Source organism: Eleutherodactylus coqui, chromosome 1, assembly GCF_035609145.1.
Source record: "Eleutherodactylus coqui strain aEleCoq1 chromosome 1, aEleCoq1.hap1, whole genome shotgun sequence".
NCBI lineage: Eukaryota > Metazoa > Chordata > Amphibia > Anura > Eleutherodactylidae > Eleutherodactylus > Eleutherodactylus coqui.
Genome location: NC_089837.1, coordinates 149,025,345 through 149,051,509, shown reverse-complemented (window position 1 = coordinate 149,051,509; position 26,165 = coordinate 149,025,345). Strand labels below are relative to the sequence as shown.

Below are 26,165 nucleotides of genomic sequence, written 5' to 3'. Positions count from 1 at the left end.
TAACACCGGAATAATTTCTATTATAGAGAAAAAAATGTTTGTTTTGTAGCATCGAGCCAAGTGTTCTGCTCATGTGCTTTTCAACCAAGAACTGAAAATCAGGAATGTGGAGTCTCAAAATTGCAGCAGTCTTAAAGGTAAACCATTTAGTCTTACTATTCTCCTTGCCGATAGGATGTGTCCCTGACACTGTCCAAATTGATGGGACATGAAATACTATTTAAAGCATTTTATTCTTAAAAAAAAATTGTAATTGATTAGGAGGACTTTCTGTCTCTCTGTCCCATTTTTGGAGCAAAGAAAGTGAAGAATGCAAACAAAGGTTTATGTTTCTTCCCCATTGATTTCAATGGGTTTTCAAAAAAGTGGAAAGCAAAATCGTTTTTCAAAAATGTGGAAAGAGGAAATGATTTGTCTCTGCTGATAAATTAATTTGTATTTTTGTGTTCCAGCTGTAGAAGAACCTCCTGTGAAAGCTGTTCAGCAACTCACAGATAAAGAGAATAAGGAGTTGCTGTGCTTTGTTCATTCAAGCATAGAGCAAGTAAACACAGATGCAGATCATCCATTCTACTTTGATTTAGAGTCTATTGAGAATGCCACACGCCAGGTTTGTACAACACATCTTAAGTTCTCATTAAAAAACATTTCCTAAGAGGAGGCTTATAAACCAGTCAGTTTGCACTATAAATAGTGAAGTTTAGGGTGGCCCTACTGTAAAGATTTTCAACAACCCAAAAGGCCAATAAAGAGCAGTTTCTGTCGACCATCAGCACCTTTTTGTGAAACATTAAAGATGCCGAATGATGGCAGATGTCTGTCCAAAAGTTGATCTGCCACTTAAGACCTTTTTCAGTCATTGTTGGGTACTGTAGTTGAAAAGCAGTTTATGCCAAATGAAAGAGTTGCATCCCATTAATGGAAGCCGATACTAGTCGGGAGACAGTAACAGATTATTTTGTCCTATTTGTCGACTTAGCTTACGGCACTGTTATCCAAGACAACAGGCTTCATTGTCTAACCTTGAATGACAAATAATTCAGAAAATGGAAAACTGAAATCCTTGATGCAGAGCTTCTCAATATTTTTTTCAAAATTGGTCAGTGTCGTTGGTAAAATTAAAAATCATTTTCATTTTATTGTTTTATTTGTCTCCAGAGCTCTGTATAACCTTAATAAACAAAATGCAGCATGCTAGATGGGACGTGACTGGTGAGAGTGGGGGTTAGCTAAACTGGCGTCACAGCGACTATCACCAGTGCTTCCCAAATAGCAGCATCTGCAGTGGAGTAAATGACTAATGATGAATTGTGATGGTAATTCTCGTGACACCAGTGCTATACAGCACAATAGTTAGTAGTGAAATAAGTGGTAGTAAGGTAACCAAGATGTAAATACTTTACTCATTTTCACCCAATGGAATATTTAAATGTTTTTCCTTTTTACAAGATGCAGCATAAAGGTTTTCTTCACAGTCATACAGCGGTTACACAGATTGCTTAAACAATTGCAGTAAAGTAGACAGAATGACTTGGGGATATATGGCTGTGAGGGGACAGCCTTGATTAAGAGGAGGTTTTCTGTGGTAGTATTGACTATGGGGCAGGCTTCTAACACTTCTGTCAGAACTGGGGGACTGATGCTGCACTGACTCACCCACCCAAGGTGACTATACCAAGCCCCAGGCAATTTGGTGCTTTACCTCTCGGTTACAGGCTCACTTTGGGCTCTGACTGGAAGAAGGGCTCTTGCACTTCCTTCCTCACAGCTGCTCATCCACACCAGGATTTCTCTACTGTCCACTCCTCACTCCATCTCAACCCGCCATATACTCCTCACCGCTGCTCTCACTACCTCTCCTCACGCGCATCCATCCACTAACTAACTGCACACTTCCTACCTTCCTGTGTGGGACTTCCACTTCACTCTAGCGTATTCTGTTGTTGGGTTTAATGTAGAGCCATGGGTGTAGTTACCCTGCAGATCCAGAGTAGTTACCCTGCAGGTCCAGAGAGTCAAAAGGGAGTCAGGAGTCAGCAGCAGGAGGTCTTAGTTTGCAGTACAGATAGATAAGGCGAATAGTGTAGTCAGAAGGGAAGCCAGGGGTCAGCAGCCGGAGGTCTCAGTAGAATTGCAGAGGAGCAGGAGGAAGAGTAGCTTGATCAAGGGCTAGTAGAGCACAATAATCGCGCTCTGGTGCAGTGGCAGGGTTAGGCTTTTATAATGATCCTAATCAGGAAACAGAGGTGGGGGTCAGAATCAGGAGGCAGGAGGTAGATAACTGGGATCAGAGAACAAGGCTGAGAGTCATGCAGGGGAACTGTCCACACAGACTGGATGGCTCAGTAGTGAGAGCTACCAACTGGAGAGCATGAGGTCCCTGCTTTGATTCCTGACATGCTCTCTCTTCTCCAATCATGAGCTCCCTTTCACTGTCACCTCACTGTCTCTCAGCCAATCAGTGAGTCCTTCTCATCAGGCAGACTGGCTAGTGAGAATTAGAACTGCCGGCAGCCTATGGGAAAAAGGCTGGTATACCTAACTTCGATTAACCTGTAATTAACCATTTCAAGCCCTCGGTAAATGTTTGAACTACCTTAATATAGCAATAGCGCTGTGCAGCAAAAGTATGTTGATAACCAGATAGGTTAGCAACATAGAAGCTTATGAATTGTATTCCACTTGGTGGGTGCTTCAATAGGGAAGTCCAACTCATAGTTTGAGTAGTATAACCAGTTTATGGAAGGTAGAAGAGTTGGGTAAAAATGATATTGAACTGTGTTGAAATCTCCTTTCCTAGGGCATTGATATAAATGGGCATTACTACAATATAAGGAGGCATTATGACAATATAGGGTGCATTATTACAATAAAAAGGGATATGGGGCATTATTACTATATAAGGGAGCATTATTACCTCATAAGGGGGCATTATTACCACATAAAGGGGATTATTACTATATAAGTGGGCATTCATGGGGGACATTATTATTATATAAGGAAGGACTTAAAGGGGCAGTATTACTATATATGGGAGAATTATTACTATATAATAGTGTTAAGGACCGTTACACATGACCGGTCACATTAACCTTTCAAGCCTTGGGTTCCAAATTAGTTTGTACCTGGATGCATCAGGGAGGCCAAAAACTATATGATTTATAGTTTTTAGCTCCCACAGATACGTAGAGATGAGCCGTGGCAAGTATATTCAGCCCACTCTGCTTAAGGCGCGTACACTGAAAGTTTATTCACTTTGGTATAGTTCTAATACAGGAAAGGAATACGTCATTAGTCACGGGGTTAATCTCATTGGGTTAGAAAAACATTAAGAATCATGCATTGTTTAGTGAGAATATATCTGTTATGTTCTCAAGCGTCTGTTTCTCTTCAGCGTTATATCGTCCTCCCTGGTCCTCCCTTGTATTCACTTTGTTATTCAGGTGGTTGCAGCACAGTCAGTTCCCTTGCCCAAGTCTTTCTGAAGGTGTGGGAGGACTTTTTCTGATAACAGCTGTGTCCAGACTTGGTTCTCATGAAAAAGAACAGAGAGACACATCATTACACATTGCACCGAATCTCCTGCTCTAAAGCTATTTCTGCTTGAATAATTGTTTCACTACACACAAGCTTATTTACATCTCATAATGCTCCATTTTGTATCTAGCGGCCATTTTGAGACAGATTCTTCCATTTTATGAGCCTGTACTTTCTCAATGGAGTGTTTGTTTCACTACACACAAGCTTATTTACTCTTATCATACTCCTGCTACTTTCTGTCTGTATTGTGCCCTGCATAAGACGCTCCTGTGCTAAGCTTACAGACCAGATGGTGCCTGTTGCTCCCGTATATGTTAATGCAGAAACCCCAGGCAATGGCTATATGCCTATAATACAACAGAGCGATTTGTCCCCTTATGGATCTGTCTCAGCAGAAGCAGGGGTGACCACTCTAGTCTCCCAGCCATTAGAATAGAGTAGTATGTATGTTGTAGATCCCTTCTGTGTCCATCAGGTCTTCGCGTTTAGTTAGTTAGGATTAGTTGTCGGGGAAGGGATTAGCCCTTGGACAGCTGACCAACAATGATAGGTAGGGCATAGCAGCCATTTTGAGACAGATTCTTCCATTTTATGAGCCTGTACTTTCTCAATAGGACTTTCATGGGGGCATTATTACTTTAAATGTGGCATTCAGAGAGACAATGAATATTGTCTTTATTCAGTCTAACATAGTATGTTTCATAATTTGGCACCTAAGGGCCACTATTACTTTGTAAGTAGACACTGATGGGGGGGATTATTACTTTAAAAATACACGGAGGCATTATTAATGTCTATGGAGCAAGAGAGGGCACAATTTCTAGGAAGCACACAGAAGGCATTATTACTTTCAAGGAAGCACTACTATGGGTATGATTGCTAAAATGGGGCAAAAGGGGGCATTATTACCATGTGCGAGTACAAAGGGGGCACTAGAATTGAGTATTTAACATCACTTAGTGGGGTAAGAAGAAGAGCACTATTACTGTTTGGGGTACAAAAGGTGACATTTTCACTGTGCGGTGCATTGATAATGTCTATGGCACAATGTTCCACTCTAGTACATGACATTTAAAGGCTGGGTTAGATAGCAGCACATGCATAGTCATTATTGTATTTCAAGTTGCACGGAGTATGGAAAACACAAAAACCAGGACTGAGGAGAACTGTAATATAGCTAGCCAAGAGTGGGAGGGATAGAGCTGACAGCAATCACTACCCAGTGCTTCAGTCCTGGTTTCTATGTTTTCCACACTATGAGCATAGTCAGAAGGCAATGATGAATATGCCCAGTACAGGACTAAGGATGTAATTCAGTTTACAAGCTGTCATGTCTATGAAGCAAGACAGCACAATATGATTCCAGAGGATACACACAGCAGAGAAAAGGGAAAGGAATATATGCAATGGGGCCAGAAAGTAAGTTTATGTCAGTATATTTTAATGTGTTATGAGACGACTAAGAGTTTGGTAAACTTAGTGGATGGGACATAACTCCCTCAAGTGTCAATAAGAATCACAATTATGCAAGATTGTTAAAAAGAAGAATATTAATAATTAGTATTAATTAACATATGAAACTCAAACACCAGTTTCAACATTCAGGGTGCATTCACACGAACGTATATCGGCTCGGTTTTCACGCCGAGCCAATATACGTTGTCCTCGTGTGCAGGGGGGGGGAATGGAAGAGCCAGGAGCAGGAACTGAGCTCCCGCCCGCTATCTCTGCCTCCTCTCTGCCCCTCTGCGCTATTCGCAATGGGGAGAGGTGGGGCGGGGCTAAGTGGCGCGAAATAGCCCCTCCCCCTCCCCGCCTCTCCCCATTGCAAATAGTGCTGAGGCTCTTCCATCCTCCCCCCCCCCCCCTCACACGAGGACAACGTATATCGGCTCGGCGTGAAAACCGAGCCGATATACGTTCATGTGAATTCACCCTCACTTTGGATTAGAGGTAAATTTTTTGCCCAAATCATGTTTTGCCAATTTTTTAAACAGTTCGCAATTTGCAGTCTATAAGGACTAATTGATTTGCTTTTGGAATGTTTAAAGGAAAACTAACTAAATCCCTACTACTATTGTATTTTATGACCTACAGCTTTTGAAGCATTTTGCAATTTAGTTGTGAAATAGGTAAAAAATATTCTCTCCACTAGTTAAGATAAACTAATCGTTCTGAAAATGTAAGTGAGCTTGTAACAGCTTCTAGTGGTTGATTGTAGCATCACTACTCAAAATTAATAGAATCCAGTCATGACTGAAGCATAGAAAAATATTACCCCCCCCCCTTCCATACCAAACATTATCCCTTGTCCCACCCACCCCAGTCTCTAGGTGAGGAGCATCACAACAAAGGAAAACAAAACAAAAAAAATAACAAAAACAAGGCATTCTAGAACAATCTCATCGATAAGTTGGAATATTAACCCTTTAGTGACCGCTCTCTCACCTTTTGGTGGCAGAGACTATTGGGCTCTATAAAATCACGTTTTTCTCCATCATTCTGCACTCAATACCCCATAATGATAACATGACAGCAGAACGTTCGAAACCTTTATACATTTAAAGAAAAATAAAAACTAACATTTTACATTGACATGAATATTCAGACCCTGTACTCAGTACTTAGTTGAAAAACCTTTTGCGGCGATTATAGCCTCCAGTCTTCTTGGGTATGATGCCACAGTGTTTTCACACCTGGATTTGGGTATTTTTTCCCCATTCTTTTCTGCAGATCCTCCCAAGTTTTGTCAAGTTGGATGGGGACCTTCTGTGGACAGTCATTTTCTAATTTCTCCAGATATGTATGATTGGGTTCAAGTCATGGCTCTGACAGGGCCACTCAAAGATGCGTGCAGAGTTATTCCTGAGCCATTCCCGTGAAGTCTGTATGCTTACCGTCATCGATTTGTTGGAAGGTGAATCTTCTGCCCAGATGAGGTCCCATACACTCTAGATCAGGTTTTCATTAAGAATATCTTTCCATTCAGCTTTCTCTCAACCCTGACCAGTCCCCCTGTTCCAGACGTTGAAAAACACCCCCACAGCATGATGCTACCACCACCATACTTAACTGTGGGCAGGGTATTGGGCAGGTGATGAGCAGAGGCTGGTTTCCTCCAAACATATCGCTTAGAATTGAGGCAAAAAGTATGATTTTGGTTTCATCAGCCCAGAGAATCTTGTTTTTTTACTGTCTGAGAATCCTTTAGGTGTTTTTTGGCAAACTCAAAACGGGCTTTTATGTGTATTTTACTAAGGAGAGGCTTATTTCCGGTCATCCTGCTATAAAGCTCAAATTATTGGAGTGCAGTGATGGTTGACCTTCTGTGAGTTTCTCCAATCTGCACACAGAATCTTTGGAGCTCAGCCAGACCGACCATTGGGTTTTTGGCCACCACTCTTATCAAGGCCCTTCTCTGTGATTATTTAGTTTGGTGGGTCGCCCAACTCTTGGAAGAGTGCTGGTTGTTCCAAATGTCTTCCATTTCAGAATTATGGAGGTCATTGTGCTTTTGAGAACTTTTAGTGCAGCAGAAATCTTTTTATAGCCTTCTCCAGATCTCTGCCTCCACACAATCCTGTATCTGAACTCTGTATGCAGCTCTTTCCTCCTCATGACTTGGTTTTGGCTCTGATATGCATTGTGAGCTATGAGATCTTATATATAGAGGGGTGTGGCTTTTAAAATTTTGTCCAATCAAATGAATTTACTACAGGTGGACTCCGATTAAGGTGTAGAAACATCTCAAAGATGATCAAGAGAAATGGGAGACCACCAGAGCTAAGTTTCAAGTGTCACTTCAAAGGGTCTGATAACTTATATCAATGCAAAAGTTAGTTTTTCATTTTTTTTTAATTTACAAAGATTACTATTATTCTATTTTCACTTAGTCATTATGGAGTACTAAATGCAGAATAAAGGTTGAAAACTTTAAATTTACACTACATAACAACATGTAAAAAGGTGAAAAGGGTCTGAAGGCATTCTAAATGCATTGTATGGTGGCCTAAATGCTAAGCTTCATAAATCAACATAATACCAGTGTATTATACCAATGCTCAAACATGGCCCATGGAATAAACATGGTACATTATTTAACCCGCACAGTGCACGCTTTGAAAAAATAAGTTACAAAGATGTCAAAAATTGCTTATTTTGTATATTTTGCCTAAAAAAAAAATAGAATAGAAAGCGATCAAAAAGTTATATAGATCATCAAATGATACCAATAAAAAGTACAATTCGTCCCACAAAAAAATCCCCTCAAACAGAGCTGCTAACAGAAAAAAAAACATTATGGGTTGTTGAATGGGATTGATATTCTCGCAGCGGCATCCGACCCGTGCCCCTGCAGTGACCACTACGACTCACCTGCTCCTGGCGTCTCCCCACTCAGAGCAGAGCCGGCGTGTAACCAGTGACATTTCTGTGTGGGCCTCTGCGAGGCTTGCACAGAAATAGGACATGCTGCGATTTGTTTTCCGTGCGTGTTTTCATGCAGTCAAATGCAATCCTATTACAGCGGGCATGGGCGGAAATTCTGCTGGAAATCCCGCTGCGGAATTTTTGCCTGTGTGCATGAGGCCTAATACTGCCCTTCGACTTCCCCTGTAATTTTTGTTGCCAATAGCAACCAATCACAGCTTAGCTTTCACTTGTTATACTGCTAAGGTAAAATGAAAGCTGTGCTGTGATTGGTTGCTATGGGCAAAACATTTCCTTTTGGACAGCTTTCGTAAGAGTGGGTGCTGGGCTCATTTCTGTGTGGTACATAGTGGCTTAGTGCTGGTGGGAAGCTGTGTGGTAGTTGGAGCAGAGGAGGAGGTTGTCTGTGTAAGATATTATTATCTGAGGAGCAGGAGGTCTGTGTAATATATTAGCATTTGAGGAGGAGAAGGTTGTCTGTGTAATAGATTAGTCCCCGTGGGATGAGTTATATATGTACCAAGTTTGGTTGAAATTGCTCCAGGCATTCATGAGTTATGGTGGCACATACACACATACATACATCCTATTTTATATATATAGATATAGTACTTTGGTTTATTAGATCCCTGATGAAATCTAACCAATTGAAATGCGTTGAGTCTTAGTTGTTTACACATGCATTGTTACACTATTTAGGTAGGCTACGTTTCAGCCTTTTTCAAACTAAAGGCCACAATACAAGGAATATAACTGTCGACCTCAGCAAGGAGGAGACAGTTTATATATCAAAAGAAATTGGCTGACTGGGCTGTCAATCAACCCAGCCAGCCCATCAGCTAAACAATTCTAATGAGGTTACCAATTAGCAGCTGGGCACCAGCGATTCATTCAGCTAAGCAGCAGCAGGGAGATGTTTAACCCTTGATGACCAGGACTGACTGAAACATGTGTGCACCTGCAAGCACCAGATGATCCAGACCTGACGTAGTGATGTCACCCTAGACTTGATCCCAAAACATTGAAAAAACCGCCAGCGGCATAGTGACAACTGTATTTGCCATATGGTACAATAACAACTTAGCATATCTTGAAAATATAGTAGAAAGACAAGAAAAAAAAGAGTAAAATAGTAGAAAATTAGTTGATGTTATGACCTCATTCATAAACTGTTTTGTAATCAATGAAAAAATTTTCATTACTAATAATTATTTCTTATTATCCGATCATTTTCAAATTAGCTGTACTAACTAATTATCTTTCTTTCTCCGTGTTTTCAGGTGATGTTTGGGTGGATATACCACATACAATTTCATATACAACAAACAAACTGCTCAAGATCTAGCTTTACAAGCAAAGATTCCAAGGAATGCAAAATAGATAAAGAAGGAGTAAGTGCTTATATTTGTTGTAGAGCAGCTTACAGAACATATATAGGTTAATGATATCCAGATACTGAGCACTAAAGACTTAGAGCTCTATAGACTTTGTCTTTGTGTGCATTTAGCATATTTAGAGGGGTTGCCCAACTAGGACACTACTCTTTTAGAAAGCCACTCCCCAACTAGTGAGTTAATTGCAGGGATCCACCTGGGATTGTCTAGGATCAGCTGTTGTTTTCATGAGAAGCTGTTGACATGTCCACATTTGAGTTCTTTCTAAGTATAATATTAAAAGTGTCCAGTGAAGATATTGAGTAACCATGTAATAGAATGCAACATTAAGTCCCCAGAGCAAATGCAACCCTTTAAAATGGCATTTGACCGGAGTCCAGCAAGAGAATCCCCCCTATGTTATAATGTGCACATGAATAGGAGTTGGACAATCAGCAAAAGCACCTCCTGGAATCAGGAAGTATGGAACCAATATACACCAAAGGAGTACTGAAGGGTGACTTACCTGCCGTGATCAGGCCACCCAGAGGGAGGGCAACCCTTCACGCCTGAAGTCCCATTAGGCAGTGTTATTAATTAAGGGTTTCCTGGGTTCATCAACCCTGGTCACATGGACATCAAGCAAGAGGGGAAAGCGTCAGTGGGGGCTCCAAATGGAAGTATCGGATAGCAAGGAAGCAAATAGACAATATGTTAGAAAATAACCCCAGTGCTCCAGGGGGCAAACCATAAACTAGTAAAAGATAGATAGGATACTTACTTCACAGGGGTGTCTCAGATTAGAACACCCCTTGGTCCAGGTAGGCAATCAAATCAAATGGATGGTTCCACAGGCTATAAGGAGAAGAGCCAGCAGAGTGGAATAATTTTTTTTTAGTTGAAATGTCTAGGCTTGATTAGCCATAATAGACAGACAATGAATACAACATAGATAGTAGTGGGCAATGCATTTCAGTGTTATCTTAACACTCTTTTCAAGCCTCTAATGGCATAATGACACAATGTGATGTTTAAATAACAATTACACCACGCAGTAATTAAACTCTCCTGAACTTCCGGGGGTGGGTTCCTCCCTGCATGTGGGTCTGGAACGCAAGCTTGCATTCCAGTTGCCATAGTGCTGAGTGGGATAGGCTTGTGAGTGCCCTATTGATTGGTAGGGCTTCACAATGAGGTGGGGTTACAAGAGGAGGTGTGTCCTCAGGAGCTTAATAAATAGACAACTTTAGAACACAAGTCCAACTTTGCTGAGATTTGCCACATATAATTCCTGACAGCTGTATCTAGTTTGAGGAAGGCTTACTAAAGCCGAAACGTCGCTGTCTGTGGGTGATGGGAAAATAAACACCACTTGATTTTTTACTGCATCCTGAAGTGCTGCCAGTTCCCTGCTATTTATGTGGACTTTTGATTTTGGGGATTTTTTGGTTTGGATCTCCTGACTGGCGATTGCACACAGGTCTAACCCTTATTGGGACGATTACTTATGCTGTTGATTCAACTCTCCTGGCAACAGCTGTATCTAGTTTAGTACAATAAGGCTGGCCTCACACAAGCGTATTTGAATTTTGTATTACGTGCGTGGTGTACGCGAGTATAATATACTGTACATCACAACCATTCAAATATATTGATTTTCGTCGTTCCACTAAAACTTGCGTTTATTGAATGCATATTATATGTTTGTAAAAAAGAACGCAGCATGTTCTATTTTACTGCGTCTTATGTGCGATAGAGCCCTATTGTTCTCTATGGGTGCGTATGAAAATGCTGTACATACGCAATTACATTGCATATGTGCGCCATTTTTACGCAATGTTTCTCAGAGACAAGTAAAAGAAAAAAACTAAAGAAACCAGGAAGCCAATACATGAAAGTGTGCGTGAGATACATTGTCATGCGCAGGCGAAAAATGCAACAACACACATCAATACGCCGTTCAACAAACTGGTAAAATACTGCTATATTTACACAGTGTTTTACCATTTATATGTGTGAGCCCAGCATTAGACAGAAAATATATATTTAACAATTTTGCAAATAATGGCAATTATTTTGACATGTGCATACAAATACATATTGTGTATTATTTTTATGCACAGTTTTTGGTCAACGTTATTGACAACATTGATTGTTTCCATAGAAAGTCAATATCTTCAGAAATAAGTGGTAATGTGCTAACTTTGTGTCATTAGAATATTTTAAGATACAGTCATCAAAAAAGTTTACCTGTGAGCATAAATGTAGTCGTTTCTGAAAAGAACTAAACAATAAACACAGTACATGACTTGGACAGGATAGTAGTTTCTTCTACTGCAGTTTTCTTAAGCTCTTGAATATTTTCAGGGTTCCTTTTCCCCAAAACAGATTTCAGCTCTCTCCAGAGCTTTTCAGTTGGATTGAGATCAGGACTCTATTGCGGTTTAACCCCTACGTTGTCTCGTTAACTTTTTTCCTCCCTACATTCAAAAAATTATAACTTTTATTTTTTTCCGTTATATACAGTTCATATAAAAAGTCTGCACACTGTTAAAGTGCAATGTTTGTCATGTTAAAAAAATCTGACAAATATGAAATATTTCACAGTTATTTCCTCTAAATGTGACCCATTATATGTACAATTCCATTGGCAAACAAACTGAAATCTTTTACGGTGGAAAAAAAACGAGGTTGCAAAAAATTTCTAAGACATTAAATATACCATGGAACACAGTGAAGATGGTCATCAAGAAGTAGATTAAATTAGGGATAGCAGTGACATTACCAAGAACTGTCCGTCCCTGAAAAATTGATGAAAAGACAAGAAAGTTGGTCTGGTAGGCTGCCAAGAGGCCTACAGCAACATTAAAGGAGCTGCAGGAATGTCTGGCAAGTACCGGTTGTATAGTGCATGTGACAACCATCTCCCATATTCTTCATGTCTGGGCTGCGGATTGGGGTGCAAGACGAAAGCCTTTTTTAACAAAGAAAAACATCCAAGCCCGGCTTACATTAGGTCTGCCAAAAGTATGTGTGAGAACGTGTTATGTCTGAGTTTAGAGATTACAGGCACAAGTAATGTCCTTCAGCTTAACATTTTCACAGCTAAGAGAAAATACACACAAGATGGAGAACATCTCATGGTCATCTCCCACACAGTCTATCAAGACATATCACAGGTACACCTTGATAGGCAATTGGCATGTTGGGGGCCTTCTAAAAGCCCAGGCTGCCATGACAACCATGACAACTCCCGATTGCACAAAGGAGGGCTGTTCGGGACACCCAACACGGATCAAGCATTTAAATGTCGCTGTCAGTTCTGAGTAATATTTAAAGGCTTAACAGCCTCAATCAATGTGACTGCTGACCGTGGCTGTTGCCTGCAGGTGTTAGCTGTCCAAGATGTCTGACACCCACTGTGTATGTGTCTGGGCTTCTGCACAGACACCTCATGTGCATATGGTGCAGCCTATTTTTTCCTTCGTAACCATTATTTTGTAGTATTGAATGTGTTCTTTAGATATTATCCAGCTGTAGGACACATTTTGTTCAAATTAAACCTAGTTCTTAAACTTGGGAGCACACTTCACTTTAAAATTCTCTGATAATCTTCAGATTTCATTCGTCAGCAATAATTTTAGAAGACATTTTAAATGTTGTATTTCATATTCAGGGGTTGGTAATAATGTTGACCAAAACTGTATGTCTATAAATGTTCATACTTTTGTGCTTTTACAGCGGGTGATTATCATTATAATCATTCAGAAATAAACAAATGAACTATAACAAGACAACTTTTTTTTCAGGAATCCTTTAAATGCAACGTAGACGTCAATGTGACTCCCCATCGTAAAGTTTTTTATTCTTCTCTGGAGTGTAAATCTGACATTGGTAAGAGTCGATGCAGGGAACACAAAGTTTAGTCTAATGTTACCTTTAACCCCTTAGTGACGAAGCCTGTTTGCGCCTTAGTGACGGAGCCAAATTTTGGAAATCTGACATGCGTCGTTCAACGTGGCATAACTCCGTAAAGGCTTTACATATCCCAGTGATTCTGACATTGTTTTTTCGCCACATGTTGTACTTCATTTAGATTGTAAAAAGAGACCGATATAATTTGTGTATATTTATTAAAAGTACCAATATTGGAAAAATTTTGAAAAAATTGTCATTTTTTCACATTTTCAACCGTAATATCTCAAATATGTCCAAACATACTGTACAAATTTTTGACAAGATATGTATTTCCATCTGGTTACTTTATTCTGAATGCACACTTGAAAAACTTTTGTGTTTTTTTTTAACCATTTAGAGGACGTACAAATTTAACATTACTTTTCAGCATTTTGAGGAGCACTTTGTTTTCCTGCACCAAGCCAAGTTTGCAGAGCCTCATAAGTGTCAGAATAATAGATACACCCACAAATGACCCCATTTTAAAAACTACACCCCTTAGTGTATTCACTGAGGGGTGTCATGAGTATTTTGACCCCACCAGTTCTTTTCAGGAATTAGTTCAATTTAGGGGACAAAAAATAAAATTTCATATTTTTGCAAATATGTCATTTTAAAGACATATTTTTTTCCTATAGAGCCCATGAAAATGAGGATTTACACACCAAAATGGATACCCCCGTTTCTCCCGTGTTCAGAAACATACCCATTGTGGCCCTAATCTTATGTCTGGATGCATAACGGGAGCCAAAATGAAAGGAGTAGTCGGTGTCTTTCAGAACATAAATTTTGCTTGAAGGCGTTTTAGGCCCCATAGCACTTTTGTAGAGCTCTTGAGTGGCCAAAACCAAAGAGAACCCCCACAAGTGACCCCATTTTGAAAACTAAACCCCTTAACGAATTTATCTAGGGGTGTACTGACCATTTTGACCCCACAGTTTTTGAATGAATTCAAGCCAAGCAAAAGGAAAAAATTGTGATTTTCATTTTTTTGTCAATTCTGTCATTTTAAAAACAGCTTTTTTTGTACAGCACACGCATGAATGAAGCCTTTCATCCCAAAATGGATACCCCTGTTTCTCCCGTGTTCAGAGACATACCCATTGTGGCCCTAATCTTATGTCTGGATGCACAATGGGGCCCAAAACGAAAGGAGTAGTCGGTGGCTTTAAGAACATAGATTTTCCTTGAAGGAGTTTTAGGCCCATAGCACTTTTGTAGAGCTCTTGAGCGGCCAAAATCAAAGAGAACCCCCACAAGTGACCCCATTTTGAAAACTAGACCCCTTAATGAATTTATCAAGGGGTGTACTGCCCATTTTGAGCCCACAGTTTTTGAATGAATTGAAGCAAAGCAAAAGGAAAAAATTGTGATTTTCGTTTTTTTGGCAATTCTGTCGTTTTAAAAACTGCTTTTTTGGTACAGCACACACATGAATGAAGACTTGCACCCCAAAGTGGATACCCCTGTTTGTCCCGTGTTCAGAGACATACCCATTGTGGCCCTAATCTTTTGTCTGGATGCACAACGGGGCACAAAATGAAAGGAGTAGTCGGTGGCTTTCAGAACAGAAATTTAGCATGAAGGTGATTTAGACCCCATTGCACACTTGTAGAGCCCTTGAGCGGCCAAAACGACAGAGAACCCCCACAAATGATCCCATTTTGAAAACTAGACCCTTAACGAATTAATCTAGGGGTGTACTGTGTATTTTTACCCTACAATTTTTGAATAAATCTAAGCAAAGCAGTAGGAAAAAAAATACAATTTTCATTTTTTTGGCAGTTGTATCAATTTAAAAACTGTTTTTTTTTGTACAGCACACATAGGAATGAAGTCTTTCACCCCAAAATGGATACCCCTGTTTGTCCCGTGTTCAGAACCATACCCCTTGTGGCCCTAATCTACTTAAAGGACGCATGGCTAGGCCTATAATGGAAGGAGCACCCGTTGGATTTTAGGGTACAACGGAATAAATTCCAGGCCCCATTGCCCACTTATAGAGTCATTGAGCGTCTAAAACTATAAAGACCCCCACAAATATCCCCATTTTAAAAACTAGACCCCTTAACGAATTCATCTAGGGGTGTACTGCGTATTTTGACCACACAGTATTTGAATAAATTTCAGCAAAGCAGAAGAAAAAAATTACAATTTTCATTTTTTTGGCAATTTTGTCAATTTAAAAACTTTTTTTTTGTACAGTTTACATAGGAATGAAGACGTTCACCCCCAAATGGATACCCCCATTTGTCCCGTGTTCAAAAACATACCCATTGTGGCCCTAATCTACTTACAGGAAACATGGCAAGGCCTGTAATGGAGGGAACACCAGTTGGATTGCAGGGCATAACTGAATAAATTCCAGGCCCCATTGCTCATTTGTACGGAATAAAAATTGACTCCCTAAAATCCCCCCCCCCCCACGCCCTTTTCGGCGTTCCCCAAATCTTAGATAAAAGTAATAATGTGAACTGTGTAGTATTTCCAAAGACGGGTAATTATGGAGGCTGGTTGGGATGGGCACATGGGGCAATAAAACCGGGTATCCCCCCTCCTCTCATGCTTTTTGGGAGTCATTTTTTGACCTCAGCGGCGGGGATGGGGTGTAAAAAGTGGCGCTCTGTGAGTCTCCGTAAGCTTGATGAGGTGCGGCGGTCTCACACAGAAGGCACTCAACAAGCTGCTCCTGGAACTGCATGAAGGCGGGCGTTCCCGGGGCTTCTTGTAAATTGCGTATTACAGGTAGCGGTCTGAATAATGCCGGGCTCAGGCAGCCGTATGGGGAATCCGCTTGTGGAGGCCCGCAGCGAATCCCGGCTGTGAGCCCGGCTGTGACCCTGCGTACGGCCGCGTAATGTACTGCGCATAACTGCGTACTTACACGGGCGGTCATGCGCAGTACACTTTTTTTTGTTGTTGTTTGTATTTCCCGCACCGTCGCTTAGCGATGACGCGGGTACCCGCAGTCCGTATACAAGGTAGTTGCGTATGGGCAGCGGGTATATCCACGACCATGGAGCACAATGGGCTCTATGTTGCGGATAGCCGCGGTAAAATAGAACCTGCTGCGTTCTCTTTTCTGTGAGTGGATTACGCAATTCCAACCCGCTAATGTGAGCGGAATTGTGTAATCCAATACGATTGATCTGCGTATTACCGCTAATCAAATGCATGCGGAATCCGTAATTCCTATCCGGTCATGTGAGACCGGCCAAAGGTAGATCGCTACCATTTTTTCACGTGACTGGGGACCGATCAACGAGGCCACCCGTCACTGCTCCAGGCTCTCGGCGACCGTTGGTCGCCGAGAGCAAGGAGATATTAAGTTTCCTGGGCTCCCCGACTCCTGCGCATGTGTCCGGTGTTTTGCCAGCGGTCGCATGCGCAGAATACGGGAAAGTTCACGGAAGAAGATTGCGTCGGGGTGTAAATATGGAGACCTCCGGTAAAAATTTTTATCTCCTCTCACCGATCGCAGCAGTGAGGGGAGATGAAGCTTCACCTTTTTTTAACTTTTACGTGATCGCCATTATTCTTTGGATAACAGCGAATACGTGATCAGGAACCGCTCACCGCGGCCCTCCGTGAAATCTCCAGGCTCTCGGCTAAGTTTTGTAGCTAGGAGCAGGGAGATTTTAAAAAACCACGGCTTTTGCGCATGCGCCTGCCACATTGGCGACGGGCGCGTGCGCAGAAGCTGGGGTGAGGTCCACGGATAAATCCGCAGGCCTTAGGTACGTCATTTCATCCTCCCTCACGGATATGATCCGTGGGGGGAGATGAAACGCAAGCTTTTTTTAACTTTTTAAAACTTTTTTTTTTACTTTTTGCACTTTTTTTTTTTTACCTTTTACCCCTTTTTTTATTTATTTTTTTTTACTTTTTGCACTTTTTTTTTTACTTTACATGATCACTGTCATCCATTGGATGACAGTGATCATGTCCCTGGTGACATCCCTCTGCTCTTGGCTACACATGGCAGCCAGGAGCAGAGCAATTTTGAATTTCCCGGGGCTCGAGCCCCTCTGTGCACGCGCCCGATGTCAATCATCGGGCGCGCATGCGCAGACGGGGATTTCGGGTCCCGGGACATCGGGACATCGCAGAGGACCGGGGGTGAGTATCTTCACCTCCCTTCATGGATCCGATCCATGAGGGGAGGTGAAACTTTACTTTTGTTTTACTTTTTAGACTTTTTCGCGATCACCGCTATCGCAATGGATAGCGGTGATCGCGGGCCCGGGGACCGCTCACAGTGGTCCCCGGTAACACCTCCTGGTTCCCGGCTACCTTCAGGAGCCGGGAGCCAGGAGATTTTAAATTTGCCGGGGACACCCGGGCTCTTGCGCGTGCGCGTGACGTCATCGTCAGGCGCGCATGCGCAGAAGGCCGCCGGCGGGTCCGGGAGGACCAGATCTCCGGGGGACACCGCCGACAAGCCGTGTGAGTATTTTCAGCTGCCGTGATGGATCCGATCCATCATAGCAGCTGAATTACTACTTTTTAACACTGTTTTCTTTACTTTTTTGCGATCGGCGCTATTCATTTTATAGCGCCGATCGCAATGCCGGGGGGGACTGCCCGCATCCTGGGATGACAGCTCCATGCTGTCGGCTACCTGCGGGCACCTACAGCATGGAGCTGTCACGTCCTCAGGCCAGTGGGCATCAATCCAAAGAGGATGCATAAAACTACGTCCTCTAGGATTAAGGCCCACTTTCTGAGGACGTAGTTTCCCGATGGGGCCGTCGTTAAGGGGTTAAGGCACGTATAGTGACAGAAGAGACTTTCAGTGTCCCAGCACATCATCCATAACTTGAGCCCTTAGGCTTTTCACCGCAGTAATAACGGTACAATGCTCCTATTGATTTCAATGGGGCCTCGCAGACCTGCCTTTTCTTTTCGAGCACTGTCTGCTGGATGGCATCCTATGTTATCCTCTCTATGACCTGTTCTGCATGATACAGATGTAACACACAGGCAGAACCGCTTTTAAGGAATGGCAGTGGACTTGCCTCACCTCCTGCAGAATGTGGAGCTGTTGCTTTAGTGGGAGCCGCTTTAAGTGCTAACTTGGCCTGTCCTCTACCACCAACACTGACACATCCTTTACCTCTTGCTATTCTATTTAGCTTTTTTTGGGCTTACTTTGTAGTGTTGTTTTATGCAACTTGGCTAACTTTGTAGTTTGCAGAAAAACGCTGCTAGCTGCATAAGGCCTGCAAGTAATTTGTAGTGGCCAGGTTGGGACTTTGATTGACATGAGGCTACTAACACGCACTGTGTGTATTTACTGTTTCCCTGTTTGATTTTCATTTTGTTTTATATTAAGAAAATAAAGAGCCACCAACTAAAAAGGCTGCAATCCCTGGGAGGCACGATATTTGAGAGCAGAAGGCTGCATAATATAGCTTATATCATTTTGAGCTGTCCCTGTTTGGCATAACTTAATTGCATTTCAAAACCCCACTTCTAGCTGTGTAAGGTCTGCAAATAATTCATAATGGTCAGACTGGTGACTTTGAACGACATCTGGGGCCACAAACAAAGAACTGCAATACTCCCCACTCCAAAGCGTAGTTTGTCTACTTTGTTGACAGCAGCAGAAATATACCCTCTCCCAATGTATACACCATGTTTCATAAAGGCATATAAACAAGATGCAGCAACTTTCTCTGTTCTCTCCAGTAAAGCTCAGTTTAAGCCCCCCGTGTCTGCCGGTATGCAAGCCTTCACATTCAAGAGCAATATATCCTATGTAGAATATTAATAATCCCTATTAATAGCAGATCACGTGTTATATAGTCATATAACTATAACCCCCAGTAAATAAGCTTTCACACCAGCAGCAATATACCCTTTGGCCCTAAAAACAAACCAAACGTTATATAGGCATAAAAACATAAACCAGCTTCTCTGTCCTGTGCTCAATGGTAATATGGCCGCTGGTTACATTGTGTCTATGTTGTATATGGCTAATTCGTGTGATGCAGACGTCCAATGAAACTGTTGCCCATATGCAAGATGGAGGACACATTTGGTGCTGCACACCGACCTTTGCAGCAGGCATTTTGGAAAATTCTATTTCCCATGATTTTGCCCTAAAATCAGTTTAGGATAACAAAATTCTGCACAAATCGGGACAATTTTATCACCCAACCAGTCAAGATGATCTACACTAGCGGTCACACTAAATACTGATTTGATTTAGATTTTGTCTTTTGTTCATTCATTTGCATTTTATTAATTGACAGAAATTACTTATTAATGCTTATATTTTTTAAAGCATTTTTATGTCTTATTCACACGAGCGTATATCAGCTGCTGTTTTCACGTCCGGCTGATATACGCTACCATCTGATGCATTGGATTCCAATGCATCAGATCACACACGTGTTTACCCACCGTGTAAAAGCACCCAGCAGGAAGGATAGTCCTGGAACTATCTTCCTGGCCGAACTACGGCTGCTGCCATAGGCTCCTATGGGAGCCAATGACAGCTGCCAGAGAAGGGAGGTTGGTGGTTGTTTAGTAGCGTGACTGCTAAACTCCCTTCCCCTTCTCTCCTCCTCTTTCCTCTGCTCTCTGCTCTCCAGCTGTTTCAATGGGAGGGGGAGGGAGATTAGCTCCGCCACCATACTGCCTCCTCTCATTGCAAACAGCGGGAGGGGTGGAGAGAGGAGGTGAGCCTGTGAGGGGGAGGGAAGGGGATGGCAGCCTAGCAGAGCTAAGCTGTCTCTCCCCGCCCGACAGCATATAACTCGAGCCAGTACATCACATGGCAACTTATAGCCGCCGGACATGACATCGGCCAATATACGCTCATGTAATTAAGCCCTTATTCTGTAGCATTTTTTCCACACCTGCTTAAAACTATAGCAGAGTACTGTAGCTTAAGGGCAGCTTCACATGGGCATGTGTGTTTTTCGAGTGAAATGTACTTAGTGTAATGTATTTCTGCTATGAATGAGTGTTTTCTGCCCGTGTATCAGCGTATTTTACTGTACTTTTTGCGCTCACATTGCACAATTTTTTGCACATGGGACACAAATGCATCCCACTTTAAATGGGTATTTTGCCTTATGAGATCCAGATGTGTTCATTTTCCCCACAGAATTTTTCATGTATCTTCTTACATATTGCGTGAACATTTCTGTACCCTCAAAGGCTTCTATGGGGATCTTTGGTGCGCAAATATGCAGGAAAATCAGGAAATGTGTATAAACGCATTGACACCAATGGGTCCTATTCTCTGCATATTGGAGTGTAAATTTTACCTGTGCAAAAACACGCACAAATACGTCCGTGTTAAGAAGCCCTAAATCAACATAATGAGGTTTCTTATTTTGTCTGAACATATTTTAAGCTCAAGTAAAAGCAATCACCTCTAAGTATATTTTTTTTACACGCCCCCAAACTTCCCATGTCATGTGGTGCAAGGAAGATATAAGTTGAATACATAGTTGTATTACTTAATCTAATTCCTTGTAAAATGATGCTTGGAGTTGACTTTTATATGCTGATTATATGTTTTTACCCCCCAGGTGTCTGTATTCATTGTCCTATAGACATATGGTCTAAAGGCCCTGAGCTCCGGAAATTATTGGTACAGGTTATGGGCGAATACAACGTCAACAGCAACCACACAGAACTTTATGCTGTTGACATGATTACACGTGCTATAAAAAAGGTTGGTGTGAATATAACTTTCATCTTGACAATTACTTTTCATATGTTCTAAAAGGGCATCTAAACATCATAGAGGGGTATCCAATCAGAGTGGAGAGTCAATAAGGCTATGTTTCTATATGCATGCAGCGCTATTCTTGCCATCAATAAAAATGTAGAATTTCCATAGTGTGGAATGTTCTTTCACAGTCTGTAAGTAAGCACTGAATAAGAAAAATAATTCATGTTGGGTCAGGCATGGGTAGGAATAAAAAAATAATCATTGATTACATTAACCGCTTCCCCATCACATACATGTATGTCACAGAGGTACGGAGGCTCAGAGACAACTGTATACCCTATGATGTGTGTTGACTGTTTGAAACAGCTAACACCCGCCACAAACTGTAAGATAGTGGGGGCAGTGCTTTATATGTGAACACCAAATACAATATAGTGAAATATTGTAGTACTGCAGTATATTGTAAAATCAAACAATTGCAAGTTAAAGTCCCCTAAATTGACAAAAAATTTAAAACTTTAAGTCAAATGAAATAAAAATTAGAAATATTAAAATTAAAAATCAAACTTTTGCTGGGAAAACAATCTAAGGGCTTATTCTCACGTGCATATATCGGCCAGCGTTTTCACAGCCGGACGATAAATGCTGCTACCTGATGTATTGGATTCCAATGAATCAGATCACACAGGCGTATTTACGCAGTGTAAAAGCACCCGGAAGTGAACTTTTCCAGCGGGCAGGAAGACTAGTCCTGGAACTATCTTCCTGGCCAGACTGCGGCCACTGCCATAGACTCCCATGGGAGCCAATGACAGCTGCCGGAGAAGGGAGCTGGGAGGGAGTTTAGCAGCGTGACTGCTAAACTCCCTACCTAGTCTCTTCTCCTCTTTGTTCCTTGCTGCTGTTTGCAATGGTAGGGGGCGGGATTGGGTGAAGATAAGCTCTGCCCCCTCCCACTGCCTCCCATTGCAAACAGCCGGAGGGGAGGAGAGAGGAGGTGGCAAAGGGAAGGGAAGGGAAAGACAGCTTAGCATTATTATTCTTTTCTTTTCATCTGTTTTTATTTTCTGATTGTAGAGTTTTTAATTATATTTGTTTAATGATTATGTGTGATGTCAGTAAAAAAAAAAATCACAAGCAACATTTTAAAACTTTTGAGTTACATGATAGGCCATAATCGGAATGCACAGCTGAGATTTTTGGGCCTCAATAAGTATCATTTGGTATGAGAGAGAGAAGCTGTGAGAGGGATTGTGCTGGATTAATAACAGAGGAAGCTATAAAATGAAATACATATAAATAAAAAAGCCCTATTCTGTGCGTATATATCTGTACTTGTAATTGAAATGGAAATAACTGCTAATTCTAAGCACATTAATATAATCAGTTAACTATATTCTTTATTCTGTAGGGTTTTCAAAGAGAGTTATATGTGGTGGATTTCCAAATAGGACCAACCAATTGTTCCAAGACGGAGTATTCCATTTTGGGACCTGAATGTGTCTTGACCCAATACTATGATGTAAGTCAACCTGTAAATATACATACATGTGCATATTCATAAATCTATATATATAAAGACGAAAGCCCTCACTGACTGATTCGCCACTAATTTTCCAACTTTCCAATGTCGTAGAAACAAGAAATGTGGCACAAGCATAGATTATGTCATAAATAGGAAAAGTAAAGGGGTCCCAACTCGATTATTCAATTCTAGTGCAAAAGAATTAGCGTCCAAATTTTATGTACTGAATCTAATTCTCTCAGTTCCCAATGTCATAGAAACTTGAAATTTGGCACGAGCATTGATTATTATGTCATGAATAGGAAAAATTAATGTGTCCCAACTCGATTATTCAAATCTAAGCGCAAAAGAATTAGCGTCCAAATTTTACAAACGGAATCCAATTCTCTCACTTCCCGATGTCATAGAAATTTAAAATTTCTCATGAGCATTGATTATGTCATAAATAGGAAAAGCTAATAGGTCCCAACTCAATTATTCAATTCTAAGCATAAAAGAATTAGCATCCAAATTTTACGTACATAATCTAATTCTCTCACTTTCCGATTTCATAGAAACTTGAAATTTGGCACAAGCATTGATTATTATGTCATAAATAGGAAAAGCTAATAGGTCCCAACTCGATTATTCAACTCTAAGCGCAAAAGAATTAGCATCCAAATTTTACGTACGGAATCTAATTCTCTCACTTCCTGATGTGATAGAAACTTGAAATTTGGCATGAGCATTGATTATGTCGTAAATAGTCAAATTTAATGGGTCCCAACTCGATTATTCAATTCTAAGCGCAAAAGACTTACCGTCCAAATTTTACGTGCAGAATCTTATTCTCTCACTTCCCGATGTCATAGAAACTTGAAATTTGGGACGAGCATTGATTATGTCATAAATAGGAAAAGCTAATGGGTCCCAACTCGATTATTCAATTCTAAGCGCAAAAGAATTAGCGTCCAAATTTTACGTATGGAATCTAAATCTCTTACTCCCCGATATCGTAGAAACATGAAATTTGGCACGAGCATTGATTATGTCATAAATAGGAAAAGCTAATGGGTCCCAACTCGATTATTCAATTCTAAGCGCAAAAGAATTAGCATCCAAATTTTACGTACATAATCTAATTCTCTCACTATCCGATTTCATAGAAACTTGAAATTTGGCACAAGCATTGATTATTATGTCATGAATAGGAAAAGCTAATGGGTCCCAACTCGATTATTCAATTCTAAGCACAAAAGAATTAGCATCCAAATTTTACGTACGGAATCTAATTCTCTCACTTCCCGATGTGATAGAAACTTGAAATTTGGCACGAGCATTGATTATGTCTAGAGATGAGCGAACGCGTTCGTCCGAGCTTGATATTCGTGCGAATATTAGGGTGTTCGGGATGTTCGTTATTCGTAACGAACACCATGCGGTGTTCTGGTTACTTTCACTTCCTTCCCTGAGACGTTAGCGCGCTTTTCTGGCCAATTGAAAGACAGGGAAGGCATTACAACTTCCCCCTGTGACGTTCAAGCCCTATACCACCCCCCTGCTGTGAGTGGCTGGGGAGATCAGGTGTCACCCGAACATAAAAGTCGGCCCCTCCCACGGTTCGCCTCAGATGCGGTGTGAGTTAGATGAGGGACAGTGCTGTTTGTACCGGAGCTGCTGTAGGGAAAGAATTGGTAGTTAGTGTAGGCTTCAAGACCCCCCAAAGGTCATTATTAGGGCCACTGATAGCTGTGTGTTGGCTGCTGTTAGCAGTGGCAAATTTTTTTTTTCTCAAAATCGCCTCTGCAGACATTGCACCTGGCATTAGGGACAGAAGTGCTGCATAGGCAGGGAGAGTGTTAGGAGTGAGTGTAGCCTTCAAGAACCTCAACGGTCCTTTCTAGGGCCATATTTATCCGTGTGCAGTACTGTCCAGGCTGCTGTTAGCTGTGCTGCATTTTTTTTTGCTTCTCAAAATCGCCTCTGCAGACCATTGCACCCTCCATTGATACTGCAGGGAAAGAATTGTATAGGCAGGGCCACAACACAGTTATTATTCATAGAATATACTCAGTGCTGCCTTTTGGTGGAAAAAAACTGAAAACAAATCTATTTGTCCAGCCTCTGTCCGTCCTTACGGGCGGTGGACACGTGTGAGCTGCTTGAACAACATTGCTAAATCAGACGCACCCAGCTACGCTTTACTGCTGGCTTCGCCATTTGCTTTCCTTAATTGGGAAAAAAATACCTGCTCTCCAAGAGTTATAATAACTCTGCTACCCTCACGTTCTGTGACACATAAGCAGGGACACAGCACAGTTATTAAACTTCTCATGTTCATTGAATATACGCAGTGCTGCCTTTTGGTGGAAAAAAACTGAAAACAAATCTATTTGTCCAGCCTCTGTCCGTCCTTACGGGCGGTGGACACGTGTGAGCTGCTTGAACAACATTGCTAAATCAGACGCACCCAGCTACGCTTTACTGCTGGCTTCGCCATTTGCTTTCCTTAATTGGGAAAAAAATACCTGCTCTCCAAGAGTTATAATAACTCTGCTACCCTCACGTTCTGTGACACATAAGCAGGGACACAGCACAGTTATTAAACTTCTCATGTTCATTGAATATACGCAGTGCTGCCTTTTGGTGGAAAAAAACTGAAAACAAATCTATTTGTCCAGCCTCTGTCCGTCCTTACGGGCGGTGGACACGTGTGAGCTGCTTGAACAACATTGCTAAATCAGACGCACCCAGCTACGCTTTACTGCTGGCTTCGCCATTTGCTTTCCTTAATTGGGAAAAAAATACCTGCTCTCCAAGAGTTATAATAACTCTGCTACCCTCACGTTCTGTGACACATAAGCAGGGACACAGCACAGTTATTAAACTTAGATAATTCATTCACTAGAGGCAGTGGGGCCTTTCGTTTTCCAAAAAGGGCAAAAATTATATTTGGCCTGCAGTCTTGCGCCAATTTATTTCCTGCCTGTGAAATCAAATCACTGGTAATACAGCATGCTGAGGGGTAGGGGTAGGCCTAGAGGACGTGGACGCGGCCGAGGACGCGGAGGGCCAAGTCAGGGTGTGGGCACAGCCCGAGCTCCTGATCCCGGTGTGTCGCAGCCGACTGCTGCGCGATTAGGAGAGAGGCACGTTTCTGGCGTCCCCACATTCATCGCCCAATTAATGGGTCCACGCGGGAGACGGTTATTAGAAAATGAGCAGTGTGAGCAGGTCCTGTCCTGGATGGCAGAAAGTGCTTCGAGCAACCTATCGTCAACACGCAGTTCTGCGCCGTCCACTGCTGCAAATCCGAATCCTCTGTCTGCTGCTCCTCCTTCCTCCCAGCCTCCTCACTCCACTACAATGACACCTGCTCAGGAGCGGGAACACTCCCAGGAACTGTTCTCGGGCCCCTGCTTAGATTGGGCAGCAGCGGTTCCTCTCCCACCAGAGGAGTTTATCGTCACTGATGCCCAACCATTCGAAAGTTCCCGGGGTCCGAGGGAAGAGGCTGGGGACTTCCGCCAACTGTCTCAACAACTTTCTGTGGGTGAGGAGGATGATGACGATCAGACACAGTTGTCTTGCAGTGAGGTAGTAGTAAGGGCAGTAAGTCCAAGGGAGCAGCGCACAGAGGATTCGGAGGAAGAGCAGCAGGACGATGAGG

At 41.9% G+C, this 26,165-nt stretch overlaps 1 protein-coding gene across 1 annotated transcript in view; it reads left to right on the top strand.

Moving 5' to 3' along the window:
* Positions 1-26,165, top strand: part of LOC136626592 (T-kininogen 1-like) — a 106,135-nt gene that overhangs the window by 10,211 nt on the left and 69,759 nt on the right. Inside the window, exons 3-8 of the mRNA XM_066601641.1 lie at positions 50-137; positions 453-610; positions 9,249-9,359; positions 13,151-13,235; positions 20,846-20,991; positions 22,403-22,513. Of these exons, the coding sequence (XP_066457738.1) occupies positions 50-137; positions 453-610; positions 9,249-9,359; positions 13,151-13,235; positions 20,846-20,991; positions 22,403-22,513 (699 nt within the window). The remainder of the gene's footprint in view (positions 1-49; positions 138-452; positions 611-9,248; positions 9,360-13,150; positions 13,236-20,845; positions 20,992-22,402; positions 22,514-26,165) is intronic.